Source organism: Misgurnus anguillicaudatus, chromosome 12 (assembly GCF_027580225.2).
Source record: "Misgurnus anguillicaudatus chromosome 12, ASM2758022v2, whole genome shotgun sequence".
Taxonomy (NCBI): domain Eukaryota; kingdom Metazoa; phylum Chordata; class Actinopteri; order Cypriniformes; family Cobitidae; genus Misgurnus; species Misgurnus anguillicaudatus.
In genome coordinates, this window is record NC_073348.2 from 18,435,896 (window position 1) to 18,459,084 (window position 23,189).

General features: G+C 37.0%; 1 protein-coding gene across 1 annotated transcript in view; it reads left to right on the plus strand.

The window, feature by feature from the left end:
• Positions 1–23,189, plus strand: part of cwc27 (CWC27 spliceosome associated cyclophilin) — a 55,575-nt gene that overhangs the window by 2,253 nt on the left and 30,133 nt on the right. Inside the window, exons 7-10 of the mRNA XM_055208979.2 lie at positions 17–86; positions 190–269; positions 437–458; positions 615–772. Of these exons, the coding sequence (XP_055064954.2) occupies positions 17–86; positions 190–269; positions 437–458; positions 615–772 (330 nt within the window). The remainder of the gene's footprint in view (positions 1–16; positions 87–189; positions 270–436; positions 459–614; positions 773–23,189) is intronic.

A 23,189-nucleotide genomic window follows, 5' to 3' on the forward strand; every position in this document is an offset into this window, starting at 1 on the left:
TTTAATATGTTTTTAGAAATTTCAGTTTGCTGTCATTTGGTGAGGAGGCAGAGGAAGATGAAGAAATGGTCAATCAAGTCAGCCAGGTCACTTAAGCTTTCTAACCAATAGGAATATTTCTCCATTCACAAAATGATTTGTGTGTGTGAAAATAAGCTATTTGGGCACTCAACATGTTCTTTCTTGTAGACTATGAAAGGCAAAAGTAAAAGCAGTCACGACCTGTTAAAGGATGATCCCAAATTAAGCTCTGTCCCAGCCGTCGACAGGTCAGAAAAAGCCCTCATTTTTCTAATAAATGTTCTTTTTATCTGTTAATATATAATATTAAAGTAAGTTATGATAAAATGGTATGTTGGTTTCTTGATGCAATTAAAGGTGTGAAACAAATTGTCCAGAATGTGATGATAATTTTGATTTGTGACCCTTTTTTTAGAGTGGAAGGGGATATTGATAAGGTACAGTATTTTTATTAACAGTGATTTTATTTAAAATTATATTAGATCTTTCTTTGGTCTTCTTAACATCAAATAAAAAAAACACTTTGTAGCTGATAAGATTGAAAGTGATCTCATTCCTCTTATACAGCATAAATCATGTGTTCTTCACTGCAGGAGGACACAGATGATGAGGATGACACGGAGGACGACGCCAGAGGTGAATCGGATAAGGAGAGGGTCAGGGAGGTCATCTCCAATAAACTGAAGAAAGATAAGACAGGGGAGGACAAGACTGAAACCAGTCAAGAACCAGTGAAGAAGACCTCTCGCAGGTATATGTAACACATTTCATTTCGTACTTTTTAGTAGTAGTAGTGATATGCTTTAAATGTCGTCTTTGACAACTTGTGACTGTTATGGCATATTAATAAGGCACAACTGTGTTTTGATCCCTAGCTGATTGAAACCAACTACGGTACTGTTGAAACAGCAGCATATGTCATTTTTTGCTATTTAATCCACTTTGCATTCATATTGTTTTCATATATACAAAACTTTATATTAAAGAGAGAGTTCACTTTAAAATGAAAATTCTGTCATCATTTACTCATCCTCATGTTGTTGTAAACCTGTATGAATTTCTTTTTTCTGATGTACACAAAAGAAGATATTTTGGGAAATGATGGTAAACACACAGCAGATAGTGACCATAGACTTCCATACTAGGATAAAAATATTTTGGAAGTATTGTGATAAATGACTAAGAAAATATTTTGATAAATTATGGTAAGCACACAGTTGACGGTACGCATTAAATTCCATCATATTTTTTATTCCTACTATGGGAGTCTATGGTCACTATCTGATGTGTGTTTACCATCATTTCTCAAAATATTTTCTTTTGTGTTCATCAGAAAAAAGACATTCATACAGGTTTACAACAACATGAGGATGAGTAAATGATGACAGAATTTTCATTTTAAAGTGAACTACCACTTTAAAGACGAAAGGGTTGAGAACCTCAGATGTAAATGCAAGGAAAGAGAAATGAAATTATTTTTCAGCAGATGGCACTGTGGTTCTGTTAAACTTCATGTTTTCTACAGAGATAGGATGAGATGGGATGACTTTTACATCACTATAATGTTTTCTAATCCGTGTTCTGCTGATCTGTGCTGTAGCTTTTAGTAAAAATCAGTATTAACTGATCATCTTAACCAGATCATCCTTTAACCTGCCTGATTGTGATACAATCTGTTACAAAAGATGCATTTTATGATTTAATTCAACACTTCACAAAAATGATTGGCATACACTAAAATAATATTTATGATACAAAGTTTTTGAAATGTGCATATATAGCGATTTTTTTTTCTATCAGGACAGAAATTTATTAGTTAATATTTGATTAGTGGTCGAACGATATGGAATTTTGGGATTGGCCGGTATGAGGCAGATATAACAAAAATGTTAAATGACCTTAAATAAGTTGCAAACACAAAAGTATAAAACATAGAATATTAACAATACATATATACTGTGGATCTGGCACGTTTTGCTGCACTCCAGAGTGTTACACAACCTAACATCACATGAAAATTGAATAATGATTGGTCATTTTACTGTCCGTCAGACATGTGATTTACATCTTATTAGGAACAATACATTTAAGGAACAGAAAGATTTTTTGTAAAGAATTATCCAAATATTGTCATATATATCAGGCGATGCAATATTTCAGTCTATTACTATATTTGATAGTATATTTATTATATTTTAAGTATGACGATTATCTTTTTTCTTTCCACTATGTATTGCTTTTTCTAGTGAAAAAGTTGAGAGATTGTTTCTGGGAAGTTTTTAGTGGCAGTGACATGCAGATGTGTTACCTTGTATGAGCACTAGTGATCACATTTTGAAAGGGTGTCGGATCGCATACACCACACTTACTACATCTCAACAAGACTGGGGTGTGTTGCACCAACAAAGATTAGGCTAAATCACGGCTTATTTAATATATCTGTTGCACCAAACTTTAAGTCTTGTTTAAAAATAATCAAGGTTACATTTATTTTGATCCAGGTTTAAATTTTACAGTAAACCTAGATTATCTTCAATCCTGTTGCTCCATTACTTTTAACTCTGTTAAATCTCATTCAATAGGGATTAACTTTAAGTTTAAATAAAAAAACTACTATCAAATGTGTGGATAAATGATCAGAAAAAGTGTAAACACGCATGGGAAAACATGAAATTGCCACACATGCACAGTTTTTCTTTGAATTTACTTAAAACAGACAATGCTTTGTTACCAGCAAAGTTAAACGTCTTGTTTAAGGGCAATGGATTGACATTTAAAGACGTATTGTGATGGATACAACATAACAAAAAACTGGGACACCAGTTTGTTGTCTGCTTGACCATACCTTAGATTTATGTGTGTTGATAAAGGCAAGTGACACCTGCAGTCGATCAGAACCATGACTAAAACGCTCCTAAATCCTATTGGATGCACTTCAGTGGACATAGCCAGGACCTTCAAGATGAAGGAAAAATGTGGCTCACAAATCAAATGACTTTGCCCCAGCAGGGGGAAAAACAGCTCCCTCCTGCCAACCTGGCAACCCCAGCGCTTCTCAAGAGACACAAGACTATAATTTTCTATGTTGCGTTAAAGAGATTAATTATGAACATGCTTCTGCAATATTTTTTATTAGAAATCTGTTTGAACATCTCGGGCACTGCAGGGTTTTCTAGGGCTCTTTTGTTGACTTTACTCCACACCCAAAATAATGCTTTATGATTGCATTTATTTTGCTCAATTGCAAAGGGAACAAAGTTCAAATGACTTGGTAGGATAAAAAAAAATCAAATTGATGCGTTCCAAATGAAAGGAAGGCATATTTTAAGGTACCACACATTATTAATTATGAGTATAAGCTCTCTGTATATGCTTATTTTCCGTTTTAAAAAAAGTAAAACATTTGATATACAAAGTAACCGTGAATTAAATTTTTGAAATTGGATCTGATCATAAACCTGTCACCCTGTGGCTTGTTGTTAGCATGTTACTGAAGGGCTAATGATTGGCCCAGGTCACCCTAAAGCTGTATAGTTACTTTTTTACGCATACGCAGGGTCCACGTGTGACACAAATTTCGTCATCAGAATAGTATGCGCACGCTGTACGGACACCATGCACCACTGGACACCGCTCACCTTACGGATTTTTGTAACCACACATACTTTGTACGCATAAGTCACGCATACAGGAAAATGTAGTATGTAGCCGAGGAGATTAGTGATTGATATATCGGCTGGCCGATATATTGGGCTGATTTTTGCGGGTTTTACGGCTGCGTTCGCCGATAAGTTTTCCCCCGGCATTATTTACAGCCAGGCATCCACAGCACCTGTACATATGATTAAATATTGCCGACATTGTTCTGTGATTCCCGTAGTATTTGTAGTTTTATTTAGTGACCACCTGGCTGAGGTTTGGTCGCTAGCTCCAAAAAGAAGCGACTCGGTTGTCTGTCCAGGCGCACTTATGCCGTGGTGAAAGAAAAACATGTCAACTTTTCAGAATGCTGCAAGTGAACGCAGGTCATGTGACAAAAAACAACTGACCTTTCCATGACAACATGGAAAGCTTGGCCGAACAGCTGATCATAGCTGGACAGGGCGGGTTTTTATTTCTTATCTTCCTAAATATCTAGTAGTTGTTTTTTGTTCAGTATTGCTTTTTACATTTTCCTTATCTTTTTAGGAAAGCCATCTGCCCTATCAGAGATTAAGTTAAGTGCACTAAAACTTAGACCTAAGCATTAAATGATTAGGTTGTAAATAGTTGGTTACTTTTAAAATGATGTATACTACAGTATGCACTTTATTATGCTGCTTGCTTGTTGCTACTGTGTGCAATAGTGTAATTATTTTATTTATGCTTAAATATTTATTTTCAGTATTATCAGCAGTGAACTCTATTACTGGATCTACCTCACCTGTTTTTACTATTTGTTAAATATATATATTTTTTAAGTTCAATAAGTATTCCTTTTTTAACCCATTTACTTCTAAAATGCTTAAAACCTATGTTATTCTAGGATAAATACCCTTATCTCCTGAGGGTTTTCAGAAAAAATACTAAGAATTGTCAACGTCTACCAAAAACATCATATCTAAGCCTCTGTAGCACTTTCGAAACATGAGAAAAAAGTAACCGGCGGTAGATGTAATTCTTTATGCAGCATCAGGCACAAATGGGTTAAATTGAGACTTGTTACATTTGGTATCATTATTGTGTCATTTTTATGATGTGAATTGGGTGAGCAAAAGCAGTATCGGCTCTAAATATCGGCTCAAGAAAATCGGCAGCATGTATCGGTTATCGGCTAAGGTTGATGGAAAAAAAAGGTATTGGCACTAAAAAAAATCCATATCGGTCGATCCCTACATGAGATTCATTGCTTTTGTGACAATGTGCATGCGCCAAATGTCTGTGTACATGTACAAGTCAAATAATTATGTTTTGCTAGGCTGTATGTACATTCCCCCCCCAAAAAAAAACTATACTCCAGGCTTAATGCTGCATTTGTTGATGTGTGTCGCTCATCTCTTTTAATGAGGTCGTTAGGAGGCGTTCATAATTCTGGTTAGAGTAATATTTGTAAACAAATGAGTAACCGTTCTCTCAGTAACTTACGATAAACGGATGATGTTAACTTCGCTGCTTTATTTTCAATGGTAGTTGCTCCTTAGTTGCGCATCATTTGCATTTAAACTTTCTCAACTTTGTTGCGTCGCTGGACGCGCCCACTTCCTGTTGCCAATGGTCACTTAAGCCGCCTTTCCACTGCACACGACATACGGAAACGACAGTCGGAGTTCTCCCCCTAGTGGCAGTCGTAATGAAGTTTCAGTTTAATCGTATATAGAAGAGAAGCTCATTCCAGCGCAAGAGGCTTCATTCTAATATGTTTACCTTGTTGGAATAAATAAATGAACGCAAATAAATGAAACAATAAACAGCTATGCATATATGACAAAGATTGCAAATATTTTTTAGAGAGAACATATAAAGACAAGATTAAAATAATAAGGTACACAAATTAAATTAATAATGTATTACTTATCAGTAATCAAAAGTGTTTTTTTAAGGATTCAAGTGTTACTAATAAAGTTAAACCAAAAGGATTAATAATTTTCACCTCACACACAATTTGTGATTGGAATACAATGAAAATCATAACTTCCGGTCAGCATATCGCATGCGGTTTAGTCGCACAAGTTCAAATTTTTTAACGGATCCAACGGTCAAAACGGACACAATATTTACGCATCCGCAGATGGTCGGCACCTCACGCAACCCCTTTCCGACTATCCATAGGAAATGAATGACTTCCGGCTTATCGGCCGTCGTCTGTCGTGTGCACTGGAAAGGCGGCTTTACGCTCGTGTCGCTAAGTCGGCAAGCTTCCACTGAATTGAACAAGATGGCGTTGCTCTGCCATTGCTTGTTGTTGCTGGTTTCACGCAGTGTTAGGTCTATAAATATGGTTTGTGTCTGTATTTTTACGGTACTCCTTATTTTCTGTAAGCCGTACAAATTAAAATACTATTAATGTCTGCAGCACAGTGTTGAATAAGTTACACATTCATTTTAATACTGAAAGCAGGTGTTTTGTTAATGCTATAAAAACACAAACACTCAGATTTTGGGGTATATTCAGCACTCGCGCTTATACATGCAAACATACTCGTACAATTAGATTTGGATGCTCTTCAAAGCCTCTTCCACGTCAAACCCACCGTCACGGCTGCATATCAGTTTATCTCCTAATCCACGAAACCATCGTGTGACCTTTGAAAACCGCAATTAAAGGATTCATAACTTCACTACTGACTGAGGCTTTAAACGCAAAGCCTTGTAACTCCCTCCCTTCTTTTCTGGAAGCACACCTGTCTTATCTCAACATCGGCCGTTATGTGTCTGGATCATTTTCCGATCATAATAAACACGCTCTTTTCTTTCCCTACATAATGAAGTAATGGTCAAACCCACCAAGTCTCGCCGCTTTGATTGACAACGTACAAAATGCAGAAAGACTGTAGTATATTAAGCACGAGCGTGGCGTTTGGCTGCAAGAACTGTAACCCAACGCAGTGGTTTGTCTTGGCTGGCAATCAAAGAGTCGACTGGTAGGTAGAGTATTGGTGCGAGACAAAGAGAGCATTGTTGCAGCCGAGAGCTCTTTCCTGCTGAGGCTTTCAGGAGCTTTTAGGTGAAGGGAGAAGCTTCGGTTGCCAGTCACCTGGAAAGGAAGCTCAGGCCGTAGGAAGGATCTGATGTTGGTCGGAGTAAAGTCTGTGAGCTCTAGTCGAAATCTAGGTCCTCTGGATCCATGTCTGCTGCTTAAGATAGTATTTCATTTCCTGGTTGGCTTTCTTGATGTTTCTTTTACCAAGTCGAGCTCAGCACGGTTTAGAAAAGGCTTCCGATATTCATCGCTGATGAAAACATGATCTTTTCAGGGTGCTACAACCAAACAGGTTCGTTTATTGATTGTTAGTGGTTGAATCCAAAACCTACACTGCTAAGTAGTTATTATGCAATGCATATATGGACACAGTTTTTAGTCTTTTCGCTCTCTCACGTCCAACCTTGAAGTCATACCCAAGAATTCAATAGTTTAAGAATTTTTTTATATCAAAAAAGATGCTAAGTCAATAACGGTAGCTAAAATATGGCACTATATTTAAAAGTTAGCTACTTTTTCTTGTCACGTAAATAAATATTTCATTGTTCCTAGATGTAGTCACGTTGATATTGTTAAATCTAAATAGTATTCAGATTAAGTAAGGAATAATTGATGATGGGCCGTTGAATTATAAGAAAATAATGCCTTTACAATGCGGGTGTGCATTATTTTCAAATAATTCCAAGGACCGTTGTCAATTACTTCGCATATACCACGGTTACTAAAAATATTGCTCTGGTGCCTTTTAATACATTTTAAAGATTAGGTGTGCGGTTATTGAAAAATAATCAACACCCATGGAACATTTCTCAACCAATCAGAATAAATCATTTAACAGCCCTGTGGTATAAGTAATATTAAATATGTTCACTGTTAAAAAAAAACAAGTTAAAAATAAAGTTAAAAGAAGTCAATTCAAGTTTTGACTTATAAGTTAATGTAACTTATAAAAACAAGTTGAAATAGTTTAACCTAATTTCTTAACTTAAAGTAACAAAAATGTAGATTAAAAAAATGCAAAAATTGGGTCACAATTTAATTACATAAAATGAATATAAAAATAAAATAATTTTTATGTGAGAAGAAATACAATACCAACGTTTTTTTTTTTGTAAATTAGTCAATTGGTATTTTTTTATCAGACTCTTAATATATAGATTCTGCTAACAACCAGGTATTTCTTAATGGCCTAAGGGCAGGATTAAGCAGATTTGAAGCAAAATATTTGATGAAGGTATAATACGTGCCAAGAGCATTTGTTTAATATCATTATCTCATTTTTGATGGAGGTGGTGTTTAGTGGCTTTTGCATCTGAGCTCCTCAATTATAAGTTTAAAGAGCAACTATTGTCCGATTCACGATTTTACATTTCCTTTGGTGTGTAAGTGTGTATTAGTACATGTAAACGATATGCAAAAGCTACAAACCTCAAAGTAAACGCTGACGCGAGTTATCATCTCTTAGGGCTGTCACAATGATTAAATAACCGTCCCATCGCAATTGTTTGACCTCATCGCCATGATTCCAGATCACCGCAATGATTGCATATCTCTCTAAAAAACACAAGGGGGAGCTGCAGCACCTGTATAAACGAGACCATATCTAATGGCGCTCCTTGACTGACAGTGTAACAAGATACATTGCAAAGCCATTTAATACAATGGTAAAACAGCATTTAAAGAAATGCTGCAAAACTTTAATAAGCAGTTCGAATTGCCAAGTAAAACATACATTTCCAAAACAGATATTTCAAAAAAATTTTCCGTTTTTGAAAGATATATTCAACAATATATTCAACAATGTGTGAAATTATTTCATGAACAAACAAAAAAATCTATGAGAATTAAACGTCAAGGCCCTAAAACAGACAATTAATCGTCATAATTTATTGGGCAATTAACCGTCGGCCAAATTTCATAACCGTGAAAGCCCTGTCGTCTCTAACGTAAATCTCTTTTCTTGTACTTCAACAAACGCACGGACTGTAGGCAACAGTTTACTTCCTGGGATTGTTGACGTAGAGAAGACTGACATTATCCTAATTCCTCCTCCTTAGACTCACAGCCTGTAAGTTAAGTCTTGTTAGCATTGTTTTATGAGCGAATCTTTCACACATGGTAAAGAGCGTCATATTTCCGTCTGATGTCAGAGGTATTCAGGCCAATCACAACGTACAGATTAACTGGCCATTCAGGGACACAACGCTTTTCAGATAGATGAGTTTTGTACAAAATCAATGCGTTTGAGATGGCAGGATATCTGGGGCTAAAAAAATTTACTGTATGTGGAAAATATATATATTTTTACCATAAACCACGCAAACACATTGTATTATACCAAAAACACAAAATAAGGAAATAGGTGCACTTTAAGTTAATTTTAGTTGTCATAGAAAAATACTTGACTGTTGAAACGTTTAATTAACCAATCAGTGCCAAGTACTTCACAGAGTTCCATGAAAAAAAGTAATAATAATATTAATAAATGTTAATAGGCATCATGACCTCTAATCATAGATCTTTTTTTAACCTTATGCCATCCCGTAGACGTAACCGTTCACTTGCAATCTCTAGTAATTGAAGGTTTATGGATTTCAATTTATTTTTTACGTACAATTATGCATGTTTAATAATTATTCATCCGTTTGTTTGTTATACTGCTACATTAAAATTTCTAAGAAAAGGTTAACACTTACCATAGGTGGGATTAATAAGATAGCAGCATGCTTATGGGAGTCCTGACACAGTGCACGTGGTAGCCGCCACTTACGCTAAACCCGACAGGCATTACTGCAATACAGAGTGCTTCCATATGGCTCTGGGATACAGCCATACGATCTTAATATGTTCATTTTAAACCCAAGTGATATACCACAGCTTCAGTTCAAGAGAAAGACTCTTGAATCTGTAAAAAAGAACTAAGGTAAAAGCAAACATGCTTAACCGTTTATAAAATAAAAAATCTGATGAGTCAAACTGTCATACAGTTGTGTTCAAAATTATTCAACCCCCCAATGCTGTTAAGGGTTTTAGGGAATTTAGTGTACATTTGTAATTGTATTCAGAATGAAATCCTACAATGACTTCTTAAAGAACCATATGCAACTAAAATGACATCAATTGGTTTTGTAATATAGTAGTAAATGTTTCTTTTGTGAATTCTTCATTGACACAATTATTCAACCCCTTAAAGAACTACCACTCTGAAGAACAGAGGTTCATTGAACTGTTTTCAATCAGGTATTGAAAACACCTATGGATGTCAGGGAACAGCAATAAAGCCTAATAAGCACCAATTAGGCAGCTTTAAAATTACTGTGATACTCAACTCCTTCTAAACATTTACTGGTGTGGTTACAAACATGGTGAAGTCAAAAGAATGGTCCAGGAAGACAAGAGAAGAGGTGATTAATCTTCACAGGAAGGGCAATGGCTATAAGAAGATTGCAAAGATGTTAAACATGCCAAGAGACACCATAGGAAGCATCATTCGCAAATTCAAGGCAAAGGGCACTGTTGAAACGCTTCCTGGTCGTGGCAGAAAAAAGATGCTAACTGCGACTGCTGTGCGCTATCTGAAGCGTAGAGTGGCAAAAAGTCCCCGTGTGACTGCTGAGGAACTGAGAAAAGATTTGTCAGATGTGGGTACTGAAGTTTCTGCTCAAACAATACGGCGCACCCTGCGTACTGAAGGCCTCCATGCCAGAACTCCCAGGCGCACCCCCTTGCTGTCTCCAAAGAATAAGAAGAGTCGACTGCAGTATGCCAAAAGTCATGTGGACAAACCACAGAAGTTTTAAGATAGTGTTCTGTGGACTGATGAAACAAAATTAGAACTGTTTGGGCCCATGGATCAACGCTATGTTTGGAGGAGGAAAAACAAGGCCTATGAAGAAAAGAACACCTTGCCTACTGTGAAGCATGGTGGGGGGTCAATCATGCTTTGGGGCTGTTTTGCTTCTGCAGGTACAGGGAAACTTCAGCGTGTGCAAGGTACCATGAATTCTCTTCAGTACCAGGAGATATTGGATGACAATGTGTTGCAGTCCGTCACAAACCTGAGGCTTGGGAGACGTTGGACCTTTCAACAGGACAATGATCCCAAGCATACCTCCAAATCCACTAGAGCATGGTTGCAGAAAAAAGGCTGGAACATTTTGAAGTGGCCATCGCAGTCACCAGACTTAAATCCGATTGAGAACCTCTGGTGGGACTTAAAGAAAGCAGTTGCAGTGCGCAAGCCTAAGAATGTGACTGAACTGGAGGCTTTTGCCCATGATGAATGGGCGAAGATACCCGTAGATCGCTGCAAGACACTTGTGTCAAGCTATGCTTCACGTTTAAAAGCTGTTTTAACTGTAAAAGGATGTTGTACTAAGTACTAAGATTGAATGCCACTTGGGGGTTGAAAAAAACTGATAATGATGTGAGCACAGAAAAGACATTTGTGGTTATTTCATTATAAATGTTATGTTATATTTGTCTGACCTACACATGCCTCTTTGATGTAATTGTAAGCAGGATGACTGAATGATCAAAATCAATGTCAAACCGGCCAAAACAATCAATTTCAGTTGGGGTTGAATAATTTTGAACACAACTGTACTTTACAGTCATCCTCATATTGACTTAAATACGTGTGACTTTACTTTGAGTAATGTGGTAGGTGTTTTTTCCATGCAGTTTCCGTGGATGTGGACTGGAATGTTCATGAGAGTTAAAATGATCAAAATGATTTGTTATTAAATCAGACTGATCCGTTTAACTCGCTGACTTTGACTTCGTGAAATGGCTGCAGTGATTCTTATGAACTCACTGGAGTGGGAGTTTTTTGTGAATTACAACTTTAGTTTCATTTTGTTTCTCATACAAAGCTTTTGAATAAATTTAGAAGGCCTATTAAAGTCCAGTCATATAAAATGACATTAAAAAGTGTTTTTTTTTACAATTTGCAATATAAATTACATTTAAATGCTTGTTCTTTAAATGAGTTTTTTTTTTCAGTTGTAAATATGGAACAAAATGTCTTCAATTTTAAACACACATAGACCTCATACAGATTTCGCCAAAAAATGTAGCATTCACAGTCATAAAAAAATTGTTAAAAATGGTCGCTGTCACTGGGGCGGTACCCTTTAAAAAAAGTCATAATATGTACCATTTAGGTACAGATGTTTACATTTGGTACCAATATATGTATCTGAGGTACTAATATGAACTCTTTGGTATCAATTTTTGGTTCCATTGTGAACTCTTTAGATACAAAAGTGTAAGTTTTTTTAAAGGATACCACCCTAGTGTCAGCCAGGGACCATTTTTGACCATTTTTCCAACAGTGCACATTAATCCATAATGCTGTCAGTCATTCTTACAAAAGCTAATTGTAAAGACACCTATAAACTCCAAGGGGCAGTTTCCTGGACAGGCCTTATCCTAGTCCCAGGCTAAAAGGGTTGTTTAAAGGCGGGGTGCACGATCTCTGAAAGAATGTTGACATTTAAAATCACCTAAACAAACACGCCTCTAACCCAATAGAATCTGGACCTTCTTTTGATACACTCTAAAAACAAACGGTGCTAAATAGCACTAAAAGTGGATCTTTGCTCGTAATCATAGAAGAACCATTTTTAGTGCTATATAGCACCGGAGAAGCACCTATGAAGAACCATACGGTGGCCATATAGCACCACTGTAGCACTATATGGTTCTACACAGGTGCTACACAGGTGCTTTACTGGTGCTATATGGCACTAAAATGGTTCTTCTATGATTACGAGCTAAGAACCACTTTTAGTGCTATTTAGCACCGTTTGTTTTTAGACCAGCCCCACACATACGCAACCCAGGCAACGATGTCGTTTAGTAGACACGCACCTTACTGCTGATTGGCTACAAGTGTGTTTTGGTACTTTTCCAAATCGTTTCTCAAAAATCATGCACCCCGCCTTTAAGATGCCTTAAAGGGACACTCCACTTTTTTCGAAAATATGCTCATTTTCCAGCTCGACTAGAGTTAAACATTTTTGATTTTTAACATTTTGGAATCCATTCAACTGATCTCCGGGTTTGGCGCTAGGACTTTTAGCATAGCTTAGCATAATCTATTGAATCTGATTGGACCATTAGCATCGCGTTAAAAAATAACATAATATTTTTTCTATTAAAACTTGACTCTTCTGTAGTTACATTGTGTAATAAGACTCTCATTCCGGCGTAATAATCAAGGACTTTGCTGCCGTAACATGGCAGCAGCAGGCGTAGTGATATTACGCAGTGGCCGAAAAAAGTCCCCTTCGTTACTTTCAATAGCAAGGTATATTTTATACAAGGTATGTTTGTTAAAACTAATGTCCTGATATAACTGAGACCTAGTCCTTGATTAATGTAAACCCTTTCTGGGAAACCTCCCCCATTAAAAGAGTTCACCCAAAAATGAACATTTTGTTATCATTTTCTTACTCTTATGTTGTTACAAACCTGTATACATTTCTTTGTTCTGATAAACGCGAATGAACATATTTTGAAGAATGTTTGTAACCAAACCGATCATGAGCCCCATTCACTTTCATAGTAGGAAAAATAATACGGAAGAGAATGGGGCTCATGATCAGTTTGGTTACAAACATTCCTCAAAATATCTTTCTTTATGTTCATCAGAACAAAGACATCTATACAGGTTTGTAACAACATTAGAGTAAGTAAATGATAAGAATTTTCATTTTTGGGTGAACTATCCCTTTAATGCTACAGATACCTGCAAGATCCAGGTACGCTACCCATTATACAGCCTGAAAACCCAAAATGACTTTGTTTCAGCCAGTGTCTAACCTTTGACACTGCAGTAAGCGTCTTTTGACACGAGTCATCATTACTAAGAGCCCTTGTGTCATTATCTGCCCCTTTCACTTATTCTTCAAGTTAAATCCCTGCGTCGACTGCACAATAGAAGTGTCTTCTTTAATGGGGGCCCAAACAGCAATTGCACACCAGCGACTCCTTTTTTGGCCACAAAGTCAGTTTCTGATTGACCACACTTGTCGGTTGTCATCTGTCGTAATCCGGCGCTCTATCATCGTCTTAGGAAAAGGTCGCTGTGATCAGTAAAGCACAGGCTCTTTTGTTTGGAGGCCAGATGGGAACGTCAAAGTCTTGGCAGCTGTAAGTTAACAGATCTCAGCCCGCTGTAGCATGTCTCCCCTGCATAGGGCATTTGCAGGGAACTGTTTAAGGCATCAGCATGGCACTCGTTCAACAGTATTTGTTGAATTTATATCGTTGTGTGTTACCATATATGGGGGTCCAAAATAACAATACAGGATCCATAATACTCGTTTAAGCATGTTTATTACTTGCAGGCATAAAGCTCAGAACAAGTGTAGCCAAGTTGAAAGTGTTTGTGGCATAATGTTGATTACCGAAATGTACTTATTTTCTGCCACTACAGTGCTATACTTCATATTATATTTGTAATACTAAATTTTGTCATCTGCTGTGATGACATCATAAAATCCATCAAACCAATATGCTTTTAGTCTTTGCAATTCATGGAAAAGTATTTAGCACCTAAAAGTGCTAAATATGTTTTAGTTTACCACCTACTGACATTAGGAGCCATTTTTTATTTGTAATTTAAGAGATACTTAACTTATTATAGTTTATCCTTAAAATATGACATTGTCCAGCATGAGATTATACAGTGACAATGCCAACCTGTGTATTCTCCTGTATTATTAAAGGGGCCATGGCACAAGACTTTTTTAAAATGTCAAATAAATCTTTGGCGTCCCCAGAGCACATATGTGAAGTTTTAGCTCAAAATACCATACAAATAATTTATTATAGCATGTTAAAATTGCCACTTTGTAGGTGTGTGCAAAAATGTGCCGTTTTGGGTGTGTCCTTTAAAATGGAAATAAGCTGATGAAATTCAAACACTGATCACAATGATGGTGGTTTGTTGCAATTAAAACTCATTTCTGCTTTTCTCTGCACTAAATGACAGTGCTGTGGTTGGATAGTGCAGATTAAGGGGTGGTATTATTATAATAAGAGCTCCGTATGACATCATAAGGAGAGCCAAATTTCAACTACCTTTTTTTTCATGTGCTTGTAGAAAATGGTTTACCAAAACTAAGTTACTGGGTTGATCTTTTTCACATTGTGTAGGTTGATAGAAACACTGGGGAGCCAATCATAGCACTTAAACATGGAAAAAGTCAGATTTTCATGCCATGGGCCCTTTAACAAAAACGTTCAGTTTATGTAGCATTTCGTGCTCAAATCTAACCAAGTGCTTTTACGAATGGAAAATCTTTGATAATCATAATTTCACTTTTAGCAAGTACTCAACGTGTTTGTTAACTTAACTTGCGGTTGGAGACACATTTTTGTGGTTTGGGGCTTTGGTTGTGGTTGGATTTGTTCATTTGTGAGCAAACCGGTGGTTTCGACTTTGTGGTCCTGAGTTTATTACTTGATCATTCAGGACAGTATATAGAAAATAGTGTCCTTTTTGCCACTTATGTCAAATATATTTGGATTCCACCATTATGGGATCCATCAGCTTGGTGATTAATACATATAATGGAACTTTCGTTCATTCAATTATTCAGCCTAAAATGTAGGTAAGCTCCGCATTTGGGTTCGAGAAAAACCTGGAAAACTAATATTCCTAACTATCCTCCTTGAAACGTGATATGGTATTATTATAGACAGACTCTGCTTTAGCAATCTGCTGTGAGACCTTGAAGACATTGGACCTCTCCATGCAACACTGACATTATACTGCTTGATTATAAAACTCTGAGCCGTGCATTAAAAAGTCAGAAAATCAGTGGGACTCGACGGATGGTATTTCCACTCTCGGCAGAAGCCGCACAGCGTCTGTTTTGGAAAAACGAATTAGAAGTAACCCACCCAAGAGTCGTTTCTGGAGCGCAGCAGCCGGCCGGTGGGGAAGCGAGGGGTTAAATGTTCTGATTCATGGGAAAGGTTGGTCGGTGGCCAGTCACTTTGTGTGCTTTCTTTATGAAAAGTAAATCATCCAAAGCCCCCGGGTTTTGCTTATTTGAATTGTTTGAATGAGCGACAATCGCTGGCTGGTCTGGAGAGCGGTGAGTGACGACAAAGTCTTTCCCCTGCTCCTCAGATTTTCAATGCATGCGTCAGGTCTCCGCCGGCACAGTCGGATTTGTAAAATGACAGTCTCTTCCCTGCTGGCGGCTGGCTGGAGAGGGTCGACTTCAATGGTTATCATTGTACTGGAAGAAGGGGGATGTCTAATGCCCCTGGCAGATGAAGCCGGCGGGCAGTGGGCACGATTTGGCTCCTCTTCAAAGCTCTTGCTCATTAATAAACTCTCATCCCCTCCTCCTTTTATCAGAAGGACACTTTATCACGCTGTTATTTTCTTTTCTTGAGTTAACAAATACCTTTATATCTCACTCCGTTGTCTATCAAAGTCGTATCTTACAGCTCTGCTATTTTTACACAGTTCATCACTTTAACCTAGAGAGGTTTATTAATAGATGCGCTATTTCAGTCAATTTTTTTGTTTTATACACATTGGGATCACAATTTCTTTTTGTTATACAGTTCATTAGTGAATATCACATTTGTAAGAATGTGTTAATACTGTATGAATATACCAAGTTTACAAAATTTTAATGCTTTATGGTCCAGGGTTACTTGTGACAGAAATTAAAGAACAAAAAAGAACTATATACTGTATATATATTAGTCAACAATTGAAGTGGAGAAAAAAAACCTTTCCTAAAAGCCGTCTTAAAAACAATCCCCTGTTCTTGTCTTAGAATATATATATATATATATATATATATATATATATACAGTGTTGGGGAAAGTTACTTTTAAAAGTAATGCATTACAATATTAAGTTGCTCCCCAAAAAAGTAACGAATTGTGTTACTTTGTTACTTTTTATATAAAGTAATGCTTACGTTACTTACTTCTGCCTCGATCTCTTTCAGGCCTTGTTTTTTATGACTGAGAAGTTCTGCATTCAGAAACTGCATATTTCCATCACAAAAATATCAAGCTGTTTCCGCAAAAGCGTGCACCATAAAAGTGCTTAATTCTACATGACTATGTTCAGTTTAATTCATAACATTAATTTTTTTAATCAAATTAATTAAACTGAAAAGTAACTCGCATTACTTTTTTTAAAAACTCAAATATGAATGTGTACATTAATAAAGTAATGCGTTACTTTACTCGTTACTTCAGAAAAGTAATATTATTATGTAATGCACGTTACTTGTAATGCGTTATCACCAACACTGTATATATATATATATATATAGCCTGAAATTAAAACTCATTTCAAAAAACTTTTGCATTGTATTTACAAATTTTGTCTTACAACATCAAACCAATGAAAAAACAACAACAACAAAAACAACAGTTCTGCAAATTAATAAAAAACTAAAATAACAGGGTTAGTAATGTAATCAGTCCCTTGATGTAGCCTCTTATGGAACGGCTATGGAAATTTCACAAGGGGCGTATTTGTTCCTCAGACGTTGCACAATAAACGTGACATCCGAATATATTCATTATAAATCGTGAATGAAAAGGGAGATCCGAACGAATGTCCGTTAGTGAACTAATTGTATACACAATTTATATCTTAATTCGGTCAGAAACGTCAAGATTGTGAGATGAACAAATCGTTTTGGATTAAAAGGCTTGGATATTCCATTTCCTTAGACTTTTGGGGATTTATGAACAATTTGTTTTGGACAATTTCACCGAAGCGGATAAAGGGAAGATTTTGAAGGTAAGTAAATATCCTAAATTGGCGCTGCCCGGTTCAGGTAACTAACAACTAGATTACAGTTTTATGACTGCTAAAAATAATATTATGCTTTGTGTGAGTACGGAATCCCAAAAGTCCAAGCTTTCCAACGATGTGCCGCATGACCGTATATTTTGAAGATTTAATGCTTCAAAGTTACAATGACGTAATGCAGCCTCACGTGCAAGGGAGGGGGTGTACCGTGTACGGCACAGTGTTCCTTATCAAGTTAATGCTTCCTAGATCCACATTTTGCTTTAATTACAGTCCTCAGTCTTTGGATATGTCTGTACTAGCTTAGCACACATTAATTGGGGAATATTTGCCCATTATTCCTTGCAGAATTGCAATTAAATTCAATGGTAAGCAGCAATGGACTGCTCTCTTCAAGTCCATTTCTATGAGATTTAAGTCAGGGCTATGACTTGGTGACTCAAGGACTTTCACTTTCATATACTTAAGCCATTTCCTTGTTCTTTTGCCAGTACTGTTGTTTCAGAAGGTGTATGAGCTGCCCATCTTCAGCTGTCTAGCATAGGGATGCATGCAGGTTTTCCTCAAGAATTTGAATGTAGCTACTTGCCAGCATACATTTTCCCTCCAATCCTGATCAATAGCCCAGTTCCAGCAGAAGAGAAACACCCCCTAAACATAATGCTGCCACCACCATGCTTCACGTAGGTATGGTGTGTTTTGGGTGGTGTGCTGGATTTGCTTTTCGACAAAAAATAGCGCTTGGAGTTCAGTTCAGAAAGGTCTCGTCAGGGCATAGCGCCTTTTGCCAAATGGCATCAGAGTCTTCCAAGTGTGTTTTTGCATAGCGAAAATGAGACTGGGTGTGGTACTTTTTTAGGAAAGACTTCTTTCGTGCAACCCTGCCATATCAGTCCAGCATTGTCAGACCAACCAGACCCAGCCATAAAGCCTTGTAAGTTCTTTAAAGGTGCATTTGGCCTCTTTGTAGCTTTCCTTATCAATGTCCTTCTGGCTTGGTCATCCAGTTTTGATGGGCGGCCTCATCTAGTCCATGTTTTGGCGGTGATACTCAAAGGCATAGCTTAAGCCTTCAAAATGTTTTTGTAGCCTTCTCCTAACTTGTGCCTTTCTACAACTTCATTCCAGAGGTATTTTGAAATTAATTTCCCAACCATGCTCAATTCTTTGCAGTACCATGCACTACTAACAATGGAATCTTCAAGAAACAATTGATGTCAAGCAATGCAGTTAGCCTAGGGTTTGATTTAGAAATTGATTTGTTGGAGCCGAGCAAGTTTATAATGGTATACTCAAAATCACTTAATTTGAACTTTGGGGGATTTTCGCACTGTGTTAACCAATCAGGAGCTTGCTCTAGCTGTGACATTTACTGGAAGCGAGTGGAGGCAGAAAAACTAAACAACAATCAAGGACAATCATCATCGCTATACGAGACATCTTCGTACTTTTACAGGAATTAAAAGGATCTTGTTTGGAAGAAAGTGAGTGAGGAGGGTTAACAATTTGGTAAGTTTATTGAATTTGAACTATATAAGCCCCTCCCATGACGCGAATTTACGGTGAATGTCTCGAATAACTAGAATTTCACACGCGAATGAAGCTAGTAAACTCAAAATGTTCAAGCGCCTTTTCTGCGTCTGGTTAGAACAAGTATAAGAACAAATTCAAGTGAGTTTGCATGTTGTAAATTAGGCGGAAAGTTTTCAAGTTCAACTGTGCGTATAAATACAAAAAACGTACTTATATACTCAATAATTAGTGAATGAGATCCATTGTTTTGACAACGGTGCGTATGTGAAATTTTTCAAAATGCAATAAACTTTTAGTTTAGTACAGTCGTTGTCATTTAAACACACCCTAAGACATGGCCCATGATCCACTGCTGATAAAATGGATATGGAGGAGGTGGACTCCACCTGCGGAACAAAAGAATATTCAGAGGAATGTGTTGAGCCCCGAGGTGTAAATTAGCAGGTGTTCCTCTCTCCCTTCGCATTTTTCTCAGCTTTCTCCAATGTTACTGGCAGTCTGGCTGACGGGCCCATTGTGTTGCTGTTGCCTAGGATATGACTCTCTTGTTTGGTAAATGGTAGCATGTCAAGGCAAGCAAAATTATCACTTGGTTGGAGGTGCTTCCCCATATGGCCTGCCCATTTCCGACCAAGGGTCAATGTATGCCTCTAATAGATAACTCTTCACTCTTGTGGAATCTTTATATCTTTGTAGTCGTTCGCTGAAATACTTCTTTGTTTGATCAAACAAAAGTTATGTTATTTAATTAATAGTTTTACGCACCAAAAAATGTCAATGTCCTTACAGCATTAGTTTAGAAAGAATCACTTCGGTTCTTTCTTTCATAAAACAATTTCTTTACAACCTTAAAGTGTTGTGACCAAAATAACATAATTAGACATTTCCACTTATTTCTTCCATACAGTGAAATTTCCCTTTCATTTGAAGTGTCAAGTGTTTTGTTTGTGGTTCTAGCTGTAATTAAACTTTTTTTTGTCATTTCATGAACATCTCCATCAGTTTGTATTATTGCTGCTGTAGGCTATGTTTGTTGAAACAGTTAAGCACCTGAACCAACCAAGATGACTTGGATTGCATCCCAACTCTTGGTCTTCTTACCGTTCTTTTTATAAACTAACAAACCATGTGCAGGAAATGAGAATGCCAGCTTCAACCAAGATAGAGTACTTTGTAGTCAGCTGGCTACCAAGACCTCCAGCAGTGGGATGCAAGTGGCTCTGCTTTTGGATCCAAGGTTGCTCTCATCGGGATTTTGTGACTGGCAGAAGAAAACAAAATGTACAGATGGTTCCCTTCACCTGAGCTTCCAGATGATGTGGGTGCCAAAAAGCTACAACTTGGAGAAAATCAACTTTTACAGAGGGCCTCTACAAGGTCAACCTTTAAACATCCATTTTGTCTTACATCTGTCCTCCAAGAATCTTGGATAAAAAGGGACCCCTGTCGAACAACGAAGAGGTTCCAGCAGAGGAATAAAAGGAAACTTCTGGAAAGAGTGTCCCATCTACTTCTCTCGGCTAACACACAAAGACATTCATTGTTGTAGACTTGTTATTGGGCTCGAGGCCCGGGCTCTGCAGCTTACCTGTGCTTGTGGCCAGGTAAAAACCTGGATTTTTATGAAAATATTATTATACCCCAATAAATGTCGTCGTCTCTGGAGTTGCCAGAAGACTCCGCAGATGTAGGTGGGGGCTATGTTTGCACGTGGAGGCACAGCCAATCCTGGCAGTTTATCTTTGAGGACCTCACACCTTGCAAGTATGTGTCTGTCTCTGCCTGTCCTTATCAGCTGTCCTGTGACATCTGCTTCTATTGTCTGAACGGGAGCTCTGGTTGTTCATTCAGTTGCCGACCAGAACGAGCAAATTGATTCTTATATATCCTGTGCATCTGTAAGTTACATGTATTTATTTGTCACTTCCACAAATAGGAAGTCAGCATGACGTTACCATGAAGGATGCCGTTTTGGTTTCAAAACAACAGTGTCCTTGGAGACAAACCGATTTACGCGTGTTGCTCGAGGCCAGAACGGTGATTTAGGGATTCCCCCTTATTTTAAACATGCAATCTTTCTGTTATCTGCAAGTAATTGTTAACCCCAAAACAAGCATTTTGTCTTTGTTTACTTGCCCTTATGTTGTTTCAAACCATGTTGTATGACTGACTTTCTTTTGCAGAAGGCATGTTTACGCTGAGGAGCCAAAATGTCTTGTTTGCCCTTCCAGATCCACGAAAATAATTAAAAAGGCTGTATTGTACGTGTCAGGCCTGTAGTTGACGATGCTACTTAGTAAAGAAACACTATGCACATGCGCAAATACACTTTCCTCTACTCTGTGTATAAATAAAAACAATCAAGTTAGCGAAAGCATCTAGCAGTTTTGTTTGGATAGTTGATAATGTAGGGTTAGTACTACAAGTGACCTTGTAATTTAAAGTGGCAAAATTTTGTAAACATTAATAAACATTTAATAAAATTTTGAGGCGTTAATAAACTCTGTATCTTGCGTAGTATATCACGCGTAACACAGTCCTGTAAGCCAATGGTTCCCAACCTTTTTCACTTCAAGGCCCCCTAGTTGCCCACAACAATATTTAAAGGGCCCCCCAATAAATATTTGAAAGTGTTATTTAAAAATAAATATTTGAAGTTTTTTTAAAAAAATAAACTAGAGCTTGAAATGACTAGTAGACATATGTATATTTGCTACTAAAATGGCCAAAAAATTAAGAAACATCTTGATTTTTGCTTGTTTTAGCTTATTTTAAGCTCTTAAGACCCGAGGTTTGGTTTGTCTTTTTTTTCAGATTTCTTCCAGCTATTTTGGGGTTATGAAGAACCAATAAATAAAAACCAAATATTTTTCTTTGAACATGAAGCAGTGTAATTGTACATATCTGTGTACAACGGGTGCCAGTTACACAGAATTAAGTATTATGGTGCAAAAAAAGTGATTTCTGTCCAAGTATGTGGACATCCAGGTCTTAGGAGGTTAATGCTTGTTTTGTCAAATTTTTAATAACTTTAAGTCATCTTGAGGCCCCCTTGGAAATCTGCTGAGGCCCCTCTGTGGGCCCCGGCCCCTGGTTGGGAAACACTGCTGTAGGCTACCATTGTTGTCAAGGTTGTCAAGTACTTACGCATGCCTGAAGATTGCACATGTAATACACATGTTTGATGTCATTATTTTCACATATTGGCTTTTTTGTTGTTAACACTGAAACGATAAAAGCGACTTATAAAAAAAAAACTTGAACCAGTTTTTAAAAGTTTGTATTTTCAGCACCCTAAAATGCTCTTGTTGTGTAATCAAACAGACAAAATGCATAGAAAGTTTCTCGTTTTTGTTTAAAATATTTTTCTGTACACTGTCCCTAAACGTAATATTTTATGATCAGTTGCAAAAAGCAGTGCTTTTTCATTGTTAATGATATCAAACCATAAGCATATTAAACTGTGCTACATTGTACAGTATTTGTGACCTTGGACCAGTCTTAAGAGGCATGGGTATACTGTAGATATGGGTCAAATTAACAAATTTTTCTTTTATTCCAAAAATCTTTAGGATATTGAGTTATAAAGAAGAAGGGATTTTGGAATTTTCCCACCGTAAATATATCAAAACATGATTATTATTTGTGGATGTGCTAATGACTTGGGCAACTTAAAAGGCGATTTTTTTTTTTTTTTATCAGATTCCAGATATTCAAAAAGTTGTATCTCGGCCAAATATTATTCCAAAAATATTATGTACATAATATTCAACGTTAAAATTACTTTTATGTGAGTGTGATATTCTTTTCTATCAGTTTTCATTCACTGTCATTGAGAAAATTTTGCAAAGCTTCTTGTATCGTAAAACCTACAGGATACATGAGTGCATTTGGACAAAACTTAGCTTTTTCTGTTTCTTTACTCGCACCATCATCTTGTATAAAGAACTTCTGGTCTACGCTTGGTATGATTGTTAACCTGAAAGTACATTTATTTCCACTTATTCCCCCGCAGATATCACGGTATGCTTGATCATCTCATGCACCATTTATTTCGGGAGAAGGGTAAAAGTGGACGTAATTGTTTACTTTTCGCATACATCTGCTGTAGATGCATTGCGAGAGGTTTCTGTTGCGATGCAGAGG